The sequence below is a fragment of the Hypanus sabinus genome, chromosome 12, assembly GCF_030144855.1.
Source record: "Hypanus sabinus isolate sHypSab1 chromosome 12, sHypSab1.hap1, whole genome shotgun sequence".
NCBI classification, from domain to species: domain Eukaryota; kingdom Metazoa; phylum Chordata; class Chondrichthyes; order Myliobatiformes; family Dasyatidae; genus Hypanus; species Hypanus sabinus.
In genome coordinates, this window is record NC_082717.1 from 54,559,344 (window position 1) to 54,580,540 (window position 21,197).

The 21,197-nt window shown below is 41.6% G+C and overlaps 1 protein-coding gene across 4 annotated transcripts in view; it reads right to left on the reverse strand.

The window, feature by feature from the left end:
* The window catches only part of LOC132402897 (girdin-like), a 284,694-nt gene that overhangs the window by 25,564 nt on the left and 237,933 nt on the right, over positions 1 to 21,197 (reverse strand). For all 4 annotated transcript variants that reach the window (XM_059985972.1, XM_059985971.1, XM_059985970.1 and 1 more), the window contains exons 24-27: positions 13,440 to 13,532; positions 12,939 to 13,147; positions 12,325 to 12,408; positions 9,816 to 10,010 (exon numbers count right to left, since the gene is read on the reverse strand). In XM_059985972.1, the coding sequence (XP_059841955.1) occupies positions 9,816 to 10,010; positions 12,325 to 12,408; positions 12,939 to 13,147; positions 13,440 to 13,532 (581 nt within the window). The remainder of the gene's footprint in view (positions 1 to 9,815; positions 10,011 to 12,324; positions 12,409 to 12,938; positions 13,148 to 13,439; positions 13,533 to 21,197) is intronic.

The following is a 21,197-nucleotide window of genomic DNA, read 5'->3' on the forward strand; positions in this document are numbered from 1 at the left end:
AGGAAATTATATGCCAGTTGGACTGACTTCTTTGGACGCCATTATTAAAGATGAAGTTTCAGGGTAGTCGGGTGCACGTGACAAAAAAGGTCAAAATCAGCATGGTTTCCTTAAGGGGAACACTTGCCTCATAAAGCTACTGGAATTCTTTGAGGAAATAACAGGCAGGATAGACAGTCAGTGGATGTTGCTTACTTGGAGTTTCAGAAGGCCTTTGACCAGGCTGCTTAACAAGAAAGAAGCCCATAGTATTATAGGAAAGATATTAGCATGGATAGAAGATTGGCTGATTGGCAGGAGGCAAAGAGTGGGAATAAAGGGAGCCTATTTTGGTTAACTACCAGTGACTAGTCGTATTCCACAGGGGTCAATGTTTGGGCCACTTCTTTTCATGTTATATGTCAATAATTTGGACGACAGAATTGATGGCTTTGTAGCCAAATTTGTGGGAGATATGAAGATAAGTGGAGGGGGAGATGGTGCTGAGGAAGCAGAGACTGCAGAAGGACTTAAGCAGATTGGAAGAAGTGGCAGATGGAATATAGTGTAGGGAAGTGTATGGTCATGCACTTTGGTAGAAGGAATAAAGGTGTGGACTGTTTTCTAACTGGGGAGAAAATTCAAAAATCAGTGGTGTAAAGGGACATGGGAGTCATTGTGCATGATTCCCTGAAGATTAAGTTGGAGTTTGAGTCAGTGGTAAGGAAGGCAAATATAATGTTAGTATTCATTTTGAGAGGACTAGAATATAAAAGAAAGGATGTAATGCTAAGACTTCATAAGGCATTAGTCAGACCTAAGTTGCAGTATTGTGAACAGTTTTCTGCCTCTTATCTAAGAAAGGATGTGCTGGCATTGGAGAGGGTCTAGAAAAGGTTCACAAAAATGATTCCTGGAATGCAACGGTTAACATAGGAAGAGAATTTGATGACTCTGGGCCTGTACTCACTGGAGCTTACAGGAATGAGGAGGGATATCATTGAAACCTATCGAATATTGAAAGGCCTGGATAGAGTGGTTGTGGGGAGTATGCTTCCTCTAGTGGAGGAGTCTAGGACCAGTGGGCACAGCCTCAGAATAGAGAGACATCCATTTAGAACAGAGATGAAGAAGAATTTCTTTACCCAGAGGGTAGTGAATTTGTGAAATTCAAAGCCACAGACGGCTGTGGAGGCCAAGTCATTGAGTGTATTTAAAGTGGAGATTGATAGGTTCTTGATTAGTTAAGAGTGTCAAATGTCATAGGGATAAGGCAGGAGAACAGGATGAGAAGGATAATAAATCAGCTATGATGGAATGGTGGAGCAGATGAAGATAGAGGAAAAATAAACTGAGATTAGTCTTGTAATAAAGATTGGTGAAAAAAAGTTTGATGGTGTTTTATTTGAATGCATGCAGGATACAGAATAAGACAGATGATCCTGAAGCACTGTTAGAAATTGGCAGGATGAGGCTGTAGTCATGGCTAAAAGAAGATCACAGCTGGGAGCTTAAAATCAATAAACACTGAATTGAAAGGAGAGGCAGGTAGGCAGAGAGGGTGGGTGGATCTGTTGGTAAGAAAATGAAATCAAATCCTTAGAAAGACATGACATAGGATCAGAAGATGTAGAATATTTGTGTGTAAAATTAATAAACTGCAAAGGCAAAAAAATGCTGATGGGTATTATATGTAGGCCTCCAAACAGTAGCTAGGATGTGGGGTCCAAGTTATAGCAGGAGATAGAAAAGGCATGTAAAAAGGGTAATGTTACAATGGTCATAGGGGAATTTCAATATGCAGGTAGATTGCAAAAATCAGGTTGGTGCTGGTTCTTAAGAGAAGTAATTAGTAGAATGCTGACAAGATAGCTTTTCAGAGCACCTTGTGGTTCAGTCCATGAAGGAAAAGGCAATTCTGGATTGGGTATTATCTAATGAACCTGATTTGATTAGGGAGCTTAAGGTAAAGGGACACTTAGGAAACAGCAATCATAATTCTCCCCACAGTTTGAGAAGCTAAAATCAGATATATCAGTGGAGTAAAGTGAACTACAGATGTGTGAGAGATGAACTGGCCAAAGGTCCTCGCCCATGCCCCTCTACTCCAGGGGACACCAGCAGAGATGATGGCAGAACAGCAATGACCAGAGTTTTGGGGAGTAAATTTGAAGGTGCAGGATAGTCATCCTAAAGTAGTAGTATTCTGAAGGAAGGGTGAGGCAATTGTGGTTGACAAGGGAAGTTATAGGTAACATAAAATCAAAAGTAGAGGGATATAATTTAGTGGGAAGCTTTTAAAACCAACAGAAGCCAACTAAGAAGCAATAAGGACAGAAAAGATGAAATATGAAGGTAAGCTAGCCAATAATGCAAAAGAGAATAGCAAATGTATTTTTTCAGCTATATAAAGAGTAAAAGAAAGGTAAGAGTGGATATCGGACCACTGGAACATGATGCTGGAGAGACAGTAATGGGGAACAAAGAAAATGCAGATTAACTTAATAAGTATCTTCACTGTGGAAGACACCAGTGTATGTCAGAAATTCAAAAGTGTTAGGGGCAGAAGTAAATGTAGTCACTATTACTAATGAGAAGGAGCTTTGGAAGCTTAAAAAGTGTGAAGGTAGGTATTGCCTGGACCAGTATTTCTGTTCATAGATGCTGCCTGAATTACTCAATTCCTCCAGCATTTTAAGTATATTACTCTGGGCCAGATGGACTGCACCCCAGTGTTCTGAAAGAGGTAGCTGAAGAGATTCTGGAGGCATTTATAGTGATCTTTCAGGAATCACTAGATTCTAGAATGGTTCCAGAGGATGGAAAAATTTCAAAAGCCATCCCACTCTTTAATAAAAGAGAGGGGCAAAACACAGGAAATTATAGGCCCTTTGGCCCACAGTGGTTGTACGATGTTGGAGTCCATTATTAGAATATAGAACAGTACAACACAGGAACAGGCCCTTTGGCCCACAGTGTTGCATTAAGCTAAATAAATTTAGTTATCAAATGTCTAACTAAACTAATCCCTTATGCCTACACAATGTCTATATCCCTCTATTTTCCTCACTTTCATGTGCTTTTCTAAGCATCTCTTAAAAGTCCTTCAAACACATCTGCCTCTACCACCATCCCAGGCAGTGCATTCCAGGAACCCATAACTCTGTGTAAAAAAAAACTTGCCTTTAACATCTCCTTTAAAATTAACCCCCCTCACATTAAGGATGAGATTTCAGGGTAGTAGGAGGTACATGATAAAATAGGCTGAAGTCAGAATAGTTTCTCTAAGTGGAAATCTTGCCTAACAAATTCAGAATCAGAATAGGTTTATTATCACCGGCTTGCGTCATGAAAGTTGTTGCAGCAGTTCAATGTTGAAAATCTGTTAGTCTATTTTCTAAACAGGGCACAAATTTCAGAAATAAAATTTGCAAAGGAATTTGGGAATTCTTTAAACAGTGTCACCCAGTTCATTTGCCTTTAAACAGAATCATCCAGTTGACCCCCAGCTAGATCCTGCCTAAAGCCCTTAAAGTTAACCTTGCTCTAGTTCAGCATTTCAATCTATGGACCTGGTTATTGAAAATGATAATACATTTTAAAACTAACAGAATTGTGTCCACTGGATCAAAAGTGTTTCACAACTGCCACTTCAGTTACCTGGTCCACCTTATTCCTGAAGATGAGATACTCTTTCCCGAGTAGGTTCCTTTATATATTGCATGGGAAAACTGGTTTGGATATATCATACACATTCCACCCTATCCAGGCCCTTTGCACTCTAGGTGGTCTAGTTGATACTAGGAAAATTGAAATTTCTCACTAGCACTATTCTACTATTCTCACAACTACAAGCAAGTTCTCAACACATTTGCTTTTCAAGTTTTTTGCTGACTATCTTGAGTAGCCCTACTAAGGTAACCATCACCTACTTGTTTCTAAGTTCTACTCAAATTGTCTCATTGGATGAAAGCTCAAGAATATCCTCTCTCTAAGCACTGCTGTTATGTCCTCCCTTATCAGAAAGGTAATACTGTAGCGATGTGCTACACACAGCGCTGAAATAATGACACGCAGTCAATAAGTCGTTTCAACACTAGTTTATTCAAACTTTGCAGCGCAGGCACTTAAATCCCTAGCGCCCGCACTCTCCGGGTGGAAATGATGTCAGAAGTGCATTACCAAAGTCTCCCCCTGTGCGCTGGTTATTTGTGAGCCGGTTCACCTGCGCAGAAAGTAGGTCGCCACATAACCGCCCCCCCCCCCCAGAACCGGCGATACACCCCGGTCCACAGTCTGGATCAGCCTCTGTTTGGGAGGTCTGCCTCTGCGCCGCGGTGCCCGAACCTCGACCGGCTGTGCCAAGTCCACATGGGCTGGTTTGAGTCGATCCACCGTGAAAACCTCTTCTCTCCCCCAATGTCCAGAACGTACATGGACCCGTTGTTGTTGATCACCTTGAATGACCCCTCGTACGGCCGCTGTAGCAGTGCCCAGTGTCTGCCCTTTCATACAAACACAAACTTACAGTTCTGCAGGTCTTTGGGTACATGGGTCAGGGTCCGTCCGCGCTGTGAAGTTGGTACGGGGGTCTGGTTGCCGAGCCTTTCACGTAGCCTGTCCAGGACTGCTGCGGGTTCTTCCTCTTGCCCCCTCGGAGCTGGTATGAACTCTCCCAGGATGGCCAGGGGCGCGCCGTACACTAACTCGGCTGACGAAGCGTGCAGATCCTCTTTGGGCGCTGTACGAATTCCAAGCAGGACCCAGGGAAGCTCGTCCACCCAGTTAGGTCCTCTCAGGCAGGCCATGAGAGCCAACTTCAATTGACGGTGGAAGCGTTCCACCAGTCTGTTCGACTGTGGGTGGTAGGCAGTTGTGTGGTGCAGCTGCGTTCCCAACAGGCCGGCTACAGCTGTCCACAGGCTGGAGGTGAACTGGGCGCCTCTGTCGGAGGTAATGTGGGCTGGTACCCCGAAGCGTGCTATCCAGGTTGCGATCAGGGCTCGGGCGCAGGGATTGGCAGATGTGTCAGTGAGCGGGACCGCCTCTGGCCACCTTGTGAACCGGTCTACCATAGTTAGGAGGTACTGCACTCCTCGGGACACTGGTAGGGGACCTACAATATCCACATGAATGTGGTCGAACCTCTGGTGGGTGGGTTCGAACTGCTGTGGCGGGGCTTTAGTGTGCCGCTGCACCTTGGCTGTTTGGCACTGCGCACACATTCTGGCCCATTCACTGACCTGCTTGCGAAGTCTGTGCCACGCGAACTGGACGGTTGTCCTGATAGATGGGTGAGCCAAACTGTGTATGGAGTCGAAAACTCCAGGCAGCCAGTAGCCACGTCACACAGGAGGGTCCTATCACCTGGGCCTACGAGGAAGTCCTGCAGCTGCAAATCCGAGACTGCGGTCCTGTAGCTGGGCATTTTGTTGTCTGCCTGCTGCACCTCCACCAGTGCTGCATCGTCCACCCCCAGGGACAGGGCCCGGACAGCTGGTCTGGAGAATGCGTCCGCCACGACGTCGTTCTTTCCCAAGACACGCTGGATATCCGTCATGTACTCGGAGATGTAGGACAGATGCCGCTGTTGGCGAGCCGACCAGAGATCGGACACCTTCGTGAACGCGAAGGTCAATGGTTTGTGGTCCGTGAACCCGGTGAACAGCCTGCATTCGAAGAACCTGAAATGCCAGATTGCCAGATACAGTGCCAACAGCTCCCGGTCGAAAGCACTGTACTTGTGTTCGGGTGGTTGTAGGCGCTTGCTGAAGAATGACAGGGGTTGCCAGCGCCCCTTGATGAGCTGCTCCAGCACCCCACCAACTGCTGTGTCAGATGCGTCCACCGTGAGGGTGGTCGGAACGTCCATTCTGGGGTGCACCAGCATTGCGGTGTCTGTCAAGGCTTCCTTGGCTTTAATGAAAGCAGCCGCGGCCTCCTCGTCCCAAGTAATGTCCTTGCCTTTACCCGACATCAGGGTGTACAAAGGGCGCATGATACGGGCTGCTGAGGGGAGGAAACGGTGGTCGAAGTTCACCATACCAACGAACTCCTGTAGGCCTTTGACCATGTTGGGCCGGGCAAAGCGGCCAATCGCATCTACCTTGGCGGGCAGAGGTGTTGCCCCGTCTTTGGTAATCCTGTGGCCCAGAAAGTCGATGGTATCGAGACTGAACTGGCATTTGGCCGGGTTGATCATGAGGCCGAAATCACTCAGGCGGGAGTAGAGCTGGCGGAGGTGGGACAGATGCTCCTGACGACAACTGCTGGCTATAAGGATGTCGTCCAAATAGATGAACGCAAAGTCCAGGTCGTGTCCCACAGCGTCCATTAGCCGCTGGAACATCTGTGCAGCATTCTTCAGGCCGAACGGCATTTGGAGGAACTCGAACAGGCCGAACGGGGTGATAAGTGCCGTTTTGGGGATGTCTTCAGGGTGCACTGGGATTTGATGGTATCCCTGGTCAAGGTCTACTTTGAAAAAGATTCTTGTTCCATGCAGGTTTGCTGCAAGTCCTGTATGTGCAGCACCGGGTAGCGGTCTGGAGTGGTAGCCTCATTCAGTCTACGGTAGTTGCCGCATGGTCTCCAACCCCCGGCTGCTTTGGGCTGTCGGACCTCTGTACGATCCTCAATTCCTCCATCCCCTTGAACTCCTCCTTCGCCAGGCAGAGCTTTTCTGGGGGGAGCCTTTGTGCGAGGGCGTGGAGGGGTGGTTCCTGGGTTGGAATGTGGTGCTGTACCCCGTCTGGGCATGGATGCAATGAACTGCGGTGCCAGAATCGATGGAAAGTCCACCAGGATTCTGGCGAATTCATTGTCCGACAGTGTGATGGAGTCCAGATGTGGGGCCGGCAGCTTGGCTTCACCTAGGGAGAACGTCTGGAAAGTCTCGGCATGTACCAGTCTTTTCCCTTACGAGTCAACCAGCAGGCTGTGAGCTCGCAAGAAGTCCGCCCCCAGGAGTTTGTTGTGCCACCGCAGCCAGTGTGAAGTCCCACATGAACTGGCTGGCGTCGAACTGCAGCTGCACTGTGCGGGTGCCGTAGGTCCATATCGTGCAGCTGTTTGTGGCCCTCAGGGTGGGTCCTGGCTTCCTGTTGCGGGTGTCGTACCCCGTCGGGGGCAAGACGCTGATCTCTGCTCCGGTGTCGACCAAGAAGCGGCGTCCCGACTGTTTGTCCCAGAGGTACAAGAGGCTGTCCTGGTAGCCAGCCGCCATAGTCATTAGCGGCAGTTGGCCCTGGACCTTTCAGGGCGGGCGACAACAGTGGACTTTTGTGCCCCACCGCTAGTGGTAGAAACACCACTGTTCACGGGCCTCCTCACTCCTGCCTCTGTGTTGTGTGCATCCCCCCTGCTGGGCCTGGTCTGGTCTGCTGTTGGGCGTGTGGCCTGGTAATCTGACCGACGGACGCCACGCTCTCCCTCTTGGCTTTCCACAGCACGTCTGCCCAGGTCACCAACTTCTGGGGGTCACTGAAATCTGCGTTGGCCAGCAGCAGATGTATGTCCTCAGGCAGTCGCTCTAGGAACGCTTGCTTGAACATGAGGCAGGCTTGTGTCCGTCAGCCAGAGACAACATCTCATTCATTAATGCTGACGACACTCTGTCTCCCAAACTGTCTAGGTGAAGCAGGCGAGCACCCTGCTCACGCCGTGAGAGGCCAAAGGTCCCAATGAGCAGCACTTTGAATGCTTCATATTTGCCTTCTTCCGGGGGCGACTGTATGAAATCCGCAACCTGGGCGGCCGTCTCCTGGTCAAGGGCGCTCACCACGTGGTAGTAACGTGTGGAAACAGAGGATATCTGCCGAATCTGGAACTGGGCTTCTGCTTGGCTAAACCACACGCATGGTCGCAGTGTCCAGAAAGTTGGCAGTTTTAGCAAAACTGCGTGAACAGATGAAGAGTCGGTCATCTTTGGTCCAAATCCCGTTTGGACCGTCAGGGTCACCAATGTAGCGATGTGCTACACAGCGCTGAAATAACGACATGTTTCGACTAGTCTCGTTTCGAGACTAGTTTATTCAAACTTCATGGCGCTGGCATTTAAATCCCTAGCGCCTGCCCTCTCCGGGCAGAAATGACATCAGAGGTACATTACTAAAGTCTCCCCCCGCGCGCTGGCTATTTGTGAGCCGGTTCGCCTGTGCAGAAAGTGGGTCGCCACAACACCCTTCTACTTTTATCCATTCTTCTGTCATGCTGAAAGTATCAGCATCCTGGAACATTGGCCTTTTCACAGCCACATTTCTGTTAGAACTACAATACCCCAGTCCCCAGAGGCAATCATGGCCTCAATTTGTCTTACTTGTAAAGCTAAGTGCATTGAAATAAATGCAAATTAAATCAGTGGTTTTGTCTGTCCTTTTATTATAAACATGGCTATCCTGATTGTTATGCTTACATGCTTTCATTGTTGCATGTACCTCTGTCTTCTTACTGACTTCACTCTTTTGCGTTCCACCCCATCAATATAGCTTAAACCCTCCCTGATGACAAACTCAAATTTCCTCGCTGGGATCTTTGTTCTCCTCTGGTTCAAGTGCAACTCATCCCCCTTATATCGCTTCTATCCTAGAAGAGGTCCCAATGATCCAAGAACCTGAATCCCAGCCCTCTACATCAGCTTTTCAAGCATGAATTCCTTTAGCCTATCTTTCTATTTCTAGACTCATTAGCATGTGGCACCAGGAATAATCTGGAGGTACCCTAATCTTGAGGTCCTGCATTTTAATTTCTGACCTAACTCCCTATACTCATTCTCCTTGTCCCTTGATCTGTCTATATTGTTTGCAATCAATGTGTGCAATGGCCTCTGGCTGTTCACCTTTTCCTTGAGAATTTCTTGCAGCCAAAGACACCCCTGATCCTGGCAGTCAGGAGGTATCACACCATCCTGGCATCTCTCCTGCAGCCAAAGAATTCCCTCTCTGGCTCCTTCACTATCGAGTCTCCTATCAAACTTACTCTGTTTAGCCACACCCTTTCCCACCGGGCCTCAAAACCAGTAACAGTGCTACCTGACTACTTGTGCTAGTCCATGAAAGCACACACCCTTCAACTGCATCCAAAGGGCTATTTCTGATTGTGAGGACAATTGCTATAGGGGAACTGTCCACTGATTGCCTACTACCCTTACTTCTTTCGGTGATCATCAAACTATCTGACGCCTGCACTTTGGGTGTGTGACCATCTTATTAAAACTCTCATCAATGAAGCTCATCAGCCTCTTGATGCTGAATACATCTAACTGCACCTCCAGTTCCTCGACCTGGTCTGTCAGTTGCTGCATCTGGGTGTAATTTCCACAGATGAGGTAATCAAGGATACCATGAGGCTCCATGACTTCTCACAACTTATTATGAGAACATTCCACTGCCCTAACCGCCATCCTACCTATACTGAATCAAAAACTAATGATCAAAAGCAAAGTAAACCTGCACTTGTTCTTAGCTGTGTTTTCCTCACTCAGCCTCAGCTCTCCACTCTTGCACTGGGCCACTCCTACAATGGCCATTATGCTTGACCCTAACTTCTTTTTAATTGGCTGCTAATTAGCCAATCAACCTTTAACTAACAATTTGCAAATATTCCTTTTTTAGGTTCTTATTAAGTGAAATTTAGCAGAAAATCCCGAGACCTACCTCTTTTAAACTCTTGCACCTCTTGTTCCGTTCCATCTCCTGTTAAATGAAATTCATCAGAGTCTAAAGACCTATCTGTTTTCTTTACTTAAGCAGGGCTTGACATAGCAATGCTTGAGTGATTGTCATTTGTGAAAAACAAAGACCGTTTGATAATTCTGTTTAAGTGGAATCAACTAATACCTTTAGACTGAAGTCTCTGCTTGGATCTGAAGCCAGAAGCGTTTGTAGTGGAGAGGTTAATAGCCGTCGTGGAAAATGCCATGGACCCCAATTCTGTCCTCTGTCCTCCAGACTCATTAGACTCCTCCAAATTTTCAGAACTACCTGACCACTGAACTCCTGCTGATATCATAGACTGGAGCAGATCATTCATAGCTGGGATGAAAGCAAGATAAATTAACGTGTACAATAATCTTTCTTGAACACGTTGGTTCACTCTTCTAATTAAGTGTACCTTGTTCTTTTGTAAAGATAACCAAAATGTTATGATCAGTTGATGCTGAGACTTGGACCACTTCATGTCCTACAACCAGCTCCAGCAATACTTCTTGGTAGGAGTATAAACATGCTGATAAAATAGACTAATCATAATGGATAATGCTATGGCAATTAATTAATTGGCTGCACAATTTAAGTTTTTGTTTGAAACATAATCACTGTAGGAAATATGCAGTGTAGTAATAATTTAATAACATCTTCTTTGAGGGATAACTCAAAACTAAAACAGAATGGGCATGGTGACTAAGCCCAAATATAAAAGGTCCAAACATTGCAATATTGAACATATGCTACAATATTTTCTCAAGTTTGTGACCAAATTTCTGGAAGGGGCTTACACCTGCAACTAACATAGTTTATGGAACTAGACAGTTTAAATAGTAAGTCAGGAAAATTGCAATCTAGCCATGATGTTAATTGAATTGTATACCCATTTGAATTCATTAAGAAATAGAAAACATTCAATTGCTGGAAGAGTGAAAAAATGCAACTGCTGATTCCAGGTGCTGTCTCACCAGAGTCCTATATCATTTCAGATTTTTAGGGGTATATCCCTAAAACAGTATAGTTAATAGAAAACTATATTAAAAATAATATATTAACACTATATTAAATAGTATATTAAATATAAAAAGATCAAGTATATGATTTGGTGGTATGCCAAATTAGTAAAGAAAATACATCTAGGAGTGATAGCTGGAAGTTCTTTTTACAAAGAATGATCAATGTTTGGATTCAATTTCTAAAGAGATTAGTAGCCTGCCTGAGAAAATTCTGACTACTTTATGCCCCCTCTCTCAGAACTCTTAGCGATCCTTCACCCTCCCTTCATGCTTCCATGCCCTGACAAGATTTAGCATTTAATTGAACTAAAGAACAAACTAAGCAGAGTGTTGTCAAGGCCAAGACTTTGGGTGTATTTAAGGGATTGACGGATTGTTGAATGGTTAAGGGATTAATGGTTATGTTTAGAAGGCATGAATATGGGGTTGGTGAAAATCAGACCTAACTAAATGGCGGAGTAGATTCGATAGGCCAAATGTCCTAAGACACTTCTATATTTTTTGATCTTATGGTCTTAAAGTGACAATGCAACAGTACAACACTCTCCAATTAAACTCAAAATTTTTATAGCTTAATCCCCTGGATTTTGTGGTGGATGTATTTAGTGAAAAATAATTTCTGGCTAAGGCACTATGCCTGATTAAAGAATTTCTACCTGGCTGGATAAAAGGACACATAGTTTTTCCCTTACTTACATGTGCTAGACACTGGTGGGTACAGGATCAGACTTTTAGCCACTAGTAATTGTTGCGTAAAGGACATTCAATGTTAGATTAATACTGGGTGCAAATTCTGGTCCACTATCCTGTAAAAATTAATATATCTGTAAATCTATTAGGAGCAAAGTTAGGAGAGGTGAAAGCTTAAAAGTTATTTTGGAGTTGGCATCATTTAAATATATCACTCAAAGCATAATTGTTCATTCCTTGGATGATTTTAGAGTCACACAGTTATATAGCACAGAATCAGACTCTCTAGTTTCAGGCTCCAAGAACTGGTGGTCCTAATGTTTTAATAAACCTCTACATGGTTACTCCTCTGCCAACTATGCTCCAGGGAAAACAGCCACAGGCCACTCAATCTGCCAGAACTCTAGTCCTCCAGTGCTGACAACATCCTTAATAATTTATCCTGCACTCCTTCCAATTTAATAACATCCTTCCTATAGCTAAGTGACGAGAACAGTATACAAGTGAAATCTTACCAACATCTTGTGCAGCTGTAACTCCTGTACTCAAAACTTAAATTTCATTTAAAGATTCTTAAATACGATAATTTTGTACAAATTAAAATCTTAATATTTCATGTTGTAGAGCATCCTAAATTTGCATAAATGTGCCAAACTTTAAAATTTTGCAGTTTTTTCTTAAATCTCCTTATAAAAGAACCTAAGTTCTTATCATTTCCTTATGATGCATGCTGGTTAACTTAAAATACAAAAATATTTATAGTATACTTCCTATGTACAAATTAATGCAACATTTAATGACAATGATAGAAATGGAACCCAAGATATATAGTGTTAAATGAAAGAATGAACAAAGTGCTATACAAAGGGAATTGCAAGGAAATGGTTAAATGATGAAAATGCAGCCACTTGAGAATCTTAAGTTTTAGAGGGTCTTACACATAGAGCGACGGTAGAGGGCCTTCATTTTGTCTTTATCCTTCGGTCTGTTCCTCATAAAAGGCAGCCTTTTCAGCGTGGCCACTTTTATTTCAGAGCATGCGATATAAAGGAAATTGGGAAATGAAAACAAAGAAAGAGGGAAAACAGGTGGAAGTTAACAAATGCTGAAACTGAAGACAGAAATATACATGCTTGCTAAGTTTCAGCTGATTATACTACACACGTTAAATGAATGGTGTATAGTTGACTGAATGGAATTGCTTTTATGTATGGGGTTCTTCTCTTATGGATTTGAGACAGAGATCATGATCAAATACCTTCAAAATTAAAGTGGCATAAACAAAACTATTTAGAAGTTTAATATTAAGTTTTTATTAAATGTATTGATAATATAAGTGCTTCAAACAGGACTTTATAAACAATAAATAATTACCAATTTACAATCTAATTTATAACAGCTTTGACCCTGAAATTATAGTTTTTAAAAATGGACAAAATAGACTCAAAGTAAGATGTTGATTTTTTGAAATCAGCACACCAGTTTTGTTTGTCAATGTATGTGTGAAATGAATCTTGTTATAAAGCAAAAAAATAAATTTGGTGGTACTCACTGCTGCTTTTCTTAGCTGAATGACCTTCATCAAGAGAGTTCGATCCAACAGAAGAGCTATCTTGACTATCATGCTGAGGCAGTTGAAGAAATCCATCACTTGATTCTGACCTAGTTGGAGTGCCCGTGAGAGATTTAATACGTTCTCTGTTGCCTTCCTTTTTGTGTTTCATTAACTTCTTCATCTTTATGGCAATCCAATTGCCCCTTCTGGAATAAAGGAACACATCACTACTTAACCAGCTATCATCAACAGGGATCCAAATTAGAAAAGAGTTAAAAATATTAGCGGGACACTCTCTGCATTTGATAAATATTAAAATGAAAAGAAGTTGCATTTTGGCTATTCTTTCAAACAAACTGTGTGTATAATTAGAAGTGTAAGGTAAATATTAACAAGCTTAAGATTTCATTGTATAATTTTCTAAAACTTTTACTTACAAGGTAAGATTTCATTTGAATCATACATTTTGAAATCACTGTAAATATATTTTGATCATACCTTCGAGGGGGTGAAGGCTCATAGAACTTATATTGATCCATTATCTTCTCTTCAAGTTTCTCCTTCTGTCGCCGAAGTTCATTTAGTTTATCACTTAAGGTTAAGAAAGCAAGTCAAAGTGAATAAACACACTTTATGCTCCTAAAGGTTTGAATACAAGTTCTTATTTCATAGGAACTCAAAATTCCACAGATTTTTGACAAAATATACTTTGTTTTACAATGTGAAGCAAATTCAGTTTGTATATATATATATGTATGAACTAAGAGCTATTATCTCTCTTTCTCACGTTTAATAATCAGAAACTGGAAAATGAGGCTCTAGTGCCATAGAGCCAGTTGTACACAAGAAGAACCAACCAAAAGTCAGATTTTAAAGCCTTACTGCTAAATCCTGTATATAAGATTTTTAAGTCAAAGTCATAAGAATGTAAGACATAGGAGCATACAGTGCCTATAAAATGTATTCACAACCCCCCTTGGAAACATTCATGTTTTATTGTTTTACAACATTGAATTTGGCTTTTTGGCACAGATCAACAGAAGAAGACTCTTTCTTGTTGAAGTGAAAACAGATCTCTACAAAGTGATCTAAATTAATTACAAATATAAAATGCAAAATAATTGATTGCTTAAGTATTCACCCCGTTCAAATCAGTATTCAGTGGATGCACCTTTGGCAGCAATTACAGCCTTGAGTCTGTGTGGATAAGTCTCTATCAGCTTTGTACATCTGTACACTGCAAGGTTTCCCCATTCTTCTTTACAAAGCTGCTCAAGAACTGTCAGATTGCAAGGGGATCATGAGTGAACAGCCCTTTTCAAGCCCAGCCATAAATTCTCAATTGAATTGAGGTCTGGACTCTGATTTTCCCAACCCATTAACTTAGTTGTTTTTCAGCCATTCCTGTGTAGCTTTGGCCTTATGCTTAGGTTCATTGCCTTGCTGGAAAACAAATCTTCTGCCAAGTCGCAGTTCTCTTGCACACTGCATCAGGTTTTCCTCCAGGATTTCCCTGTATTTTGCTGCATTCATTTTATTCTCTACCTTCACAAGCATTCCAGGGTCAGCTGCAGTGAAGCATACCTCAGCCACCACCATGCATCACAGTAGAGATGGTGTGTTCTTGATGATGTGCTAATGACCAAAAAGCTCAATTTTGGTTTCATCAGACCATAGTACCTTCCTCCAGCTGACCTCAGTGTTTTCTGGGAAATTTTAGCCGGATTTCATTTGAGTGTTTTTCAACAGTGGCTTTCTCTTTGCCACTCTCCCAAAAAGCAGTGACTGGTGAGGCACCCGGGCAACAGTTGCTGTATACACAGTCTCTCCCATCTCAACCACTGAAGCTTGTAACTCCTCCAGAGTTGTCATAGGTCTTTTGGTTGCCTCCTTCACTAGCCTCCTTCTTGCACAGTCACTCAGTTTTTGAGGATGGTTTGCTTGAGGCAGATTTACAGCTGTGCCATATTCTTCCAATTTCTTGATGATTGACTTAACTGTACTCCAAGGGATAGTCAGTGACTTGGAAATGTTCTTGTCTCCAAAAGTAGAACCACTTTTGTTGTAATCTTAGGAATAATCCTTATGCTATGTACCCCCGACTAATCAAAAACCTATCAACCAATGCTCAATTCAACACTTTCTGGCGAAAGAAGTTGCTCTGCATCTTCGTTCTAAAGTGAAATCCTTCTACTCTGAGGCTGTGCCTTCCAGTCCTAGAATCTCCCACTAATGAAAGCCACTCCATCCAGACCTTTCAAATATTTGGGAGGTTTCAAAAAAATCCCCCCTCATTTTTCTAAACTCTAGTAAGTATAGGCCCAGAGCTATCAAACACTCATCATAAGTTAATCCTTTGGAGCTTCTCAAATGCCAGCACATCCTTTCTTAGATATGGAGCCAAAAACTGATACTTTCTCAACACTGCCCATCCCTCCACCTATCTTTTAATTGTTCACACCCTTGGCCACAAAGCTATCAATTCCATCATCTGTTAGGCTGAAAAAGATTTAATAATATCAAGCAGACTTTTTGTGATAGCTGCATAGAACACCCTTATAACTACAAATTCTACACCACAATCATTGTGTTAAACAGTATGGAAATAGTCCTTTGGCCCAACTCATCCATGCCTACCTGAACATGACACATTTGCCAACATTTTGCACAAATCTTTCTGAACCTTTCTATCCATGTACCTATGCTGATGTATTTTAGAATTTGTAATTGTATCACCTCTTCCACTTCCTCTGAAAGCTCATTCCATATATACACCATCCTTTGTGTGAAAAGCTTGTCTCTTAGGTCTTCTTTGAATCTTTTTCCTCTCATCTTAAGCTTATGCCCTCTTGCTTTAGACTCGCCTATCCTGGCAAAAAAAAAGCCTGTGACTATCCACCTCATCAATGACCCTCATGATTTTATAGATCTCTATAAGATCACCCCTCAGCTTCCTTCAGTCCAGGGTAAACATTCAACAGTCTACCCAGTCTCACATTGTAATGGAAGTCCCAGCAACAAACTTGTGAATTATTTCTGCACCCTCTCTAGCTTAATTACATCCTTCCTTTAGTTCAGCGACCATAACTGCAAACAATACTGCAAGTGTTGTCTAAACATGTACAACAGTAACAAATGCTCCAAATTTCATATTCAATTCCTGACTGATGAAAGAAAGTGTGCCATAGTCCTTCTCCAACTTGTTTACCTCTGTCGTGACTTTCAGGGTAATTTTCACTTATACTCCTGGGACTCTCTCGTTACCAACACTCCCCAGAATCCTGCTATTCACAGTATAATGTCCTACCCTGGTTTAATTTCCAAAAAGTATCACTTTGAACTTATCTGAGTTAAATTTCACCTGCCATTTCTTTGCCCACTTTTCCAGTTAATTTAGATCCTGTTGTAAGCTTTGACAACCTTCTTCACTGGACACTAGACTATTAATTCTGGTGTTATCCACATACTTGCCATATCACAAATATCATACCACCAATATACATCCAAATCATTAATATATATGATAATAGGGGACCCAGCACTGACCCCCATAGCACATCACCTGTCACAGCCCTCCAAAACTACAAGATTTCATTACCACCCTCTCATTTTTTCTAGGAAGTTAACTTTGTATCAGGTTGGCTCACTCACCCTGTGTTCTATGTCATCTAATTTTCCAGAACTGTCTACCATACTGTGCCTTGCGAAAACCCATCCCCTGAACTAGCCATTCCTCTTAGACATCTCTTCAAAAGACTCAATGAAATCAATGAGATATGATTTTCCGTGCACAAAGCCATGCTGATGATCCCTAATCAGTTCTTGATTTTTTGCATGCAAATGGATCGTGTCTCTCAACATCACTTCTATTAAGATACAAAAACCTCTGCCAGTGTCCCAGCAACTTCTTCTTTTGCCTCCCATAATGTCCAAGAATACATTTGTCAAGTCCTGCGGATTTAACTGCTATTAGCATGTTAACACAACCAGCACCTCCCATTCTATAATGAGGATATTTTAATGTTTCAGGACATCTCTGTATTATTTCCTGAACTCCCCAACTTCAATAACCTTTCCCATTATAAATACAGATTCGAAATATTCATTTAAGATCTTTTCAATTTCCTGTACGTAGCTCTTCACATAAATGACCCACTGATCCTTAAAGAAACTTATTCTCCTGCTTGTTATCTTTCAGCTCTTAATATAACTCTCTTTAGTTTATCTAACAAGCCATTCCATCCTAATACCCACAAAAGCATGTGCAAATACAAAATGTTGACTTCATAGCAACTGATATTAATGGGTGTGACATTGCTATTGTCACATTTGTAACAGGGACAGAAAAGATTAAGGGAATTAATAACAAATTAAGTGGCAAGCTGGAGTACACTAAAGAACAAATCCATCCCTATGAAATTTTAAATATGGAAATAACTTGGAGAATTAAGAGCCAGTGATTATGACTGCTATTAAATACATTTAAGAGAAAGTTAATTACTGATAGGAATCTTGAGCTGTTCAAATGGTGAGTTCATCAACGTAAGCACGGGTTATACATTTTGAAAACACAGAGATTAATTTTGAGCATACAAAATTATGTTAAATTGACATGTTAGACTTAATCAAGAAGCTAACTGTGGCAAATATTTAAGAAGTTCTGATAAAATATATGGGAACATGTGAAATAAATAATTAGACACAACAATCTGCTAGAAAAACTCAGTGGGTTGAGGAATATCTGTGGCTTGAAAAGAATTATCGACATGGAGATGAAACTGTACATCAGGACTGAGAGTGGAAAAGGGATACAAGACCTTAAGACATAGGAGCAGAATTAGGCCATCGGGTCTGCTCCACCATTCAATCATAGTTGATCTTTTTCTCCCCTCCTTTGTCCCACTCCCCAGCCTTCTCTCCGTAACCTTTGATGCCGTGTCCAATCAAGAACTGATCAAGCTCTGCCTTAAATACACCCAACAACTTGGCCTCCACAGCTGCCTGTGGTAATAAATTTCACAAATCCACCATCCTCTGGCGGAAGAAAGTTCTCCACCTCTCTGTTTTAAATAGATGCCCCTCTGTCCACAGGCTGTGCCCTCTTATCCTAGACTCTCGCAACAAGGGAAACATTCTTTCCATATCTACTCTGTCTAGGCCTTTCAACATTCCAAAGGCTTCACTGAGATTCCCTCTCCTCCTTCTAAATTCCAGTGAGTACAGACCAGGGCCATCAAACATTTCTCATATGATAACCTTCTCATTTCTGGAATCATCCTTGTGAATCTCCTCTGAACCCTCTTCAATGCCAGCACATCTTTTCTTAGATGAGAGCCCAAAACTGTTTACAATACTCAGGGTGAAGCCTTACCTGTGCCTTATAAAGCCTCAGCATCACATCCCTGCTCTTGTATTCAAGATCTCCTGAAGTGAATGCTAACATTGCATTTGCCTTCCTCATCACCGGCTCAACCTGCAAGTTAACCTTTGGGTGTTCTGCACAATTACTCCACTCCCTTTGCATCTCAGAGTTTTGGATTTTGTCCTCATATAGAAAATAGTCAGCACATTTACTTCTACTACCAAAGTGCATGACCATGCATTTTCCAACTTTGTATTTCATTTGCCACTTTCTTGCCCATTCTCCTAATCTGTCTAAGTGCTTCTGCAGCCTATCTGTTTCCTCAACAGTACCTGCTCCTCCACCAATCTTCATATCATCTGTAAACTTGGTAACAAAGCCATCTATTCCATCATCTAAATCATTGATATACAACATAAAAAGTATCAGTTCCAACACCAACCTCTGTGGAACACCACTATTCACTGGCAGCCCACAGTGAGCCCACTCACTGACTTCTATTAATCAGCCAATTCTCTAACCATGCCAGTACCTTCCGTGTAATACCATGAGCTCTTAACTTGGTAAGCAGCTTTATGTGCGGCACTTTGTCAAAGGCTTCTTAAGTCCAAATATACAACATCCACTGGATCCCCTTTAGCCATCCTATGTGTGATCTCTTCAAAAAATTCCAACATATTCGTCAGACAAGACCTTCCCTTAAGGAAATCATGCTGACTTCGTCCTATCTTGTCCAGTGTCACCAAGTACTCCCAACATCTTCCCAACCACTGAGGTCAGGCTAACAGGTTTATAATTTTCTTTCTGCTGCCTTCCTCCTTTCTTCTTTCTTTTCCAATATTTTTATTAGTTTCTACATAGAAGTATACAGAGTACAAGAAAGTGTATATAAAAGGTCAGAAAAGATAATACCATTACCAGCTGCATTATTATCTGTCCATAATAACAATTACATCAACCCATAAAGCTAATGGCATGCTGGCTTTTATAACACGAGGAATTGAGTATAGGAGTAAAGAGGTCCTTCTGCAGCTGTACAGGGCCCTAGTGAGACCCCACCTGGAGTATTGTGTGCAGTTTTGGTCTCCAAATTTGAGGAAGGACATTCTTGCTATTGAGGGAGTGCAGCATAGGTTCACAAGGTTTAAAAATATATATATTTATTTATTAAATTTTAGAAATTACAAAGAATAAATGTGGTAATAAAATAGTAAGAAAAATAATATTAACCCTCCCCCCCTTAACCCTTATCTAAAGAAAGAAAAAAAAAGGAAAGAAGAGAAAGATTGCCTGGATATTGGAGGATCCCCACATGCTCCATGGAGTTCAAAATAATTTTGATATTTATTTTTACTTTCCCCAATTATTATAATTTTATCTTCAAAGGACCTATGTATTTAATCCTATTTTTTGTAACTATGGAAACCAAATTTTCAAAAATAAATCATATTAATTTCTTAGATTATACGTAATTTTTTCAAGTGGAATACAACTATGTATTTCATTATTCCAACGATCCATAGTAAAATATAAATCAGATTTCCAAGTAACAGCGATAACTTTTTTGGCTACTGCCAATGCAATTTTTATAAATTTTTTTCTGATACTTATTCAATTTAAATTTCGTTACTGTCCCTTCAATATCTCCTAATAAAAATAATAGTGGACTATGTGGGAGTTGTACTCCAATAACTTGTTCCAATAAAAGTCTTAAATTTATCCAAAATGGTTGAATTTTAAAACAAGACCAAGTAGAATGTAAAAAAGTACCAATTTCTTGATTACATCGAAAACATTGGTCAGACATAATTGAATTTAATCTATTTATTTTCTGTGGTGTTATATATAATTGATGTAAAAAATTATATTGTATTAATCTAAGTCGAACATTTATTGTATTTCTCATACTATCAGAACATAATCTTGACCAGTTTTTTCCATCAATTTTAACATTCATTCACAAAGTTAATTCCCGGAATGTCGGGACTGTCATACTTTGAAAGATTGGAGCGACTGGGCTTGTATACACTGGAATTTAGGATGAGAGGGGATCTGATTGAAACATACAAGATTATTAAGGGATTGGACACACTGGAGGCAGGAAGCATGTTCCCACTGATGGGTGAATCCGGAACTAGAGGCCACAGTTTAAGAATAAGGGGTAGGCCATTTAGAACAGAGATGCGGAAAAACTTTTTCACCCAGAGAGTGGTGGATATGTGGAATGCTCTGCCCCAGAAGGCAGTGGAGGCCAAGTCTCTGGATGCATTCAAGAGAGCTCTTATAGATAGTGGGGTCAAGGAATATGGGGAACTGATCGTGTATGATCAGCCATGATCACAGTGAATGGCGATGCTGGCTAGAAGGGCCGAATGGCCTACTCCTGCACCTACTGTCTATTGTCATATTCATATAAGTTAATCAATAGTTATATTGAACTACACTAATTTATTACAAAAGAAAAAATTCTAACCCCTACCAAGACCGAAGCTGTTCATTAAGGAGAAAAGAAGGTGAATACCTTCTTATATAATAAAAATTAATAATAGCCAACATCTGAGTTTAAATAACGAACTGAAGGTTTTGAAAATAATTCAAAGGTCCCCACAACGTTTGAAAGTCTTGACAAGATTCAGAAATTGAACAATGAATCTTCTCTAAATCTAAACATGACATAACATCACATAACCATTGGGCATCTTTCCATTTAAACAAAAGCGTCCTCTGAGCTATAAGAGAGCCAAAGGCCAAAATATGTAAATCAGATAACCATCAACTTAGTATCTTGTCCTGCAACAATACCAAATAGGGCCGTCAGAGTGTTAAGACTTAAAACTGACTTTAAAAAGTAAGGGAAAAGTTTGAAAATTTTCCTTCCAATATTTTTCAAGATT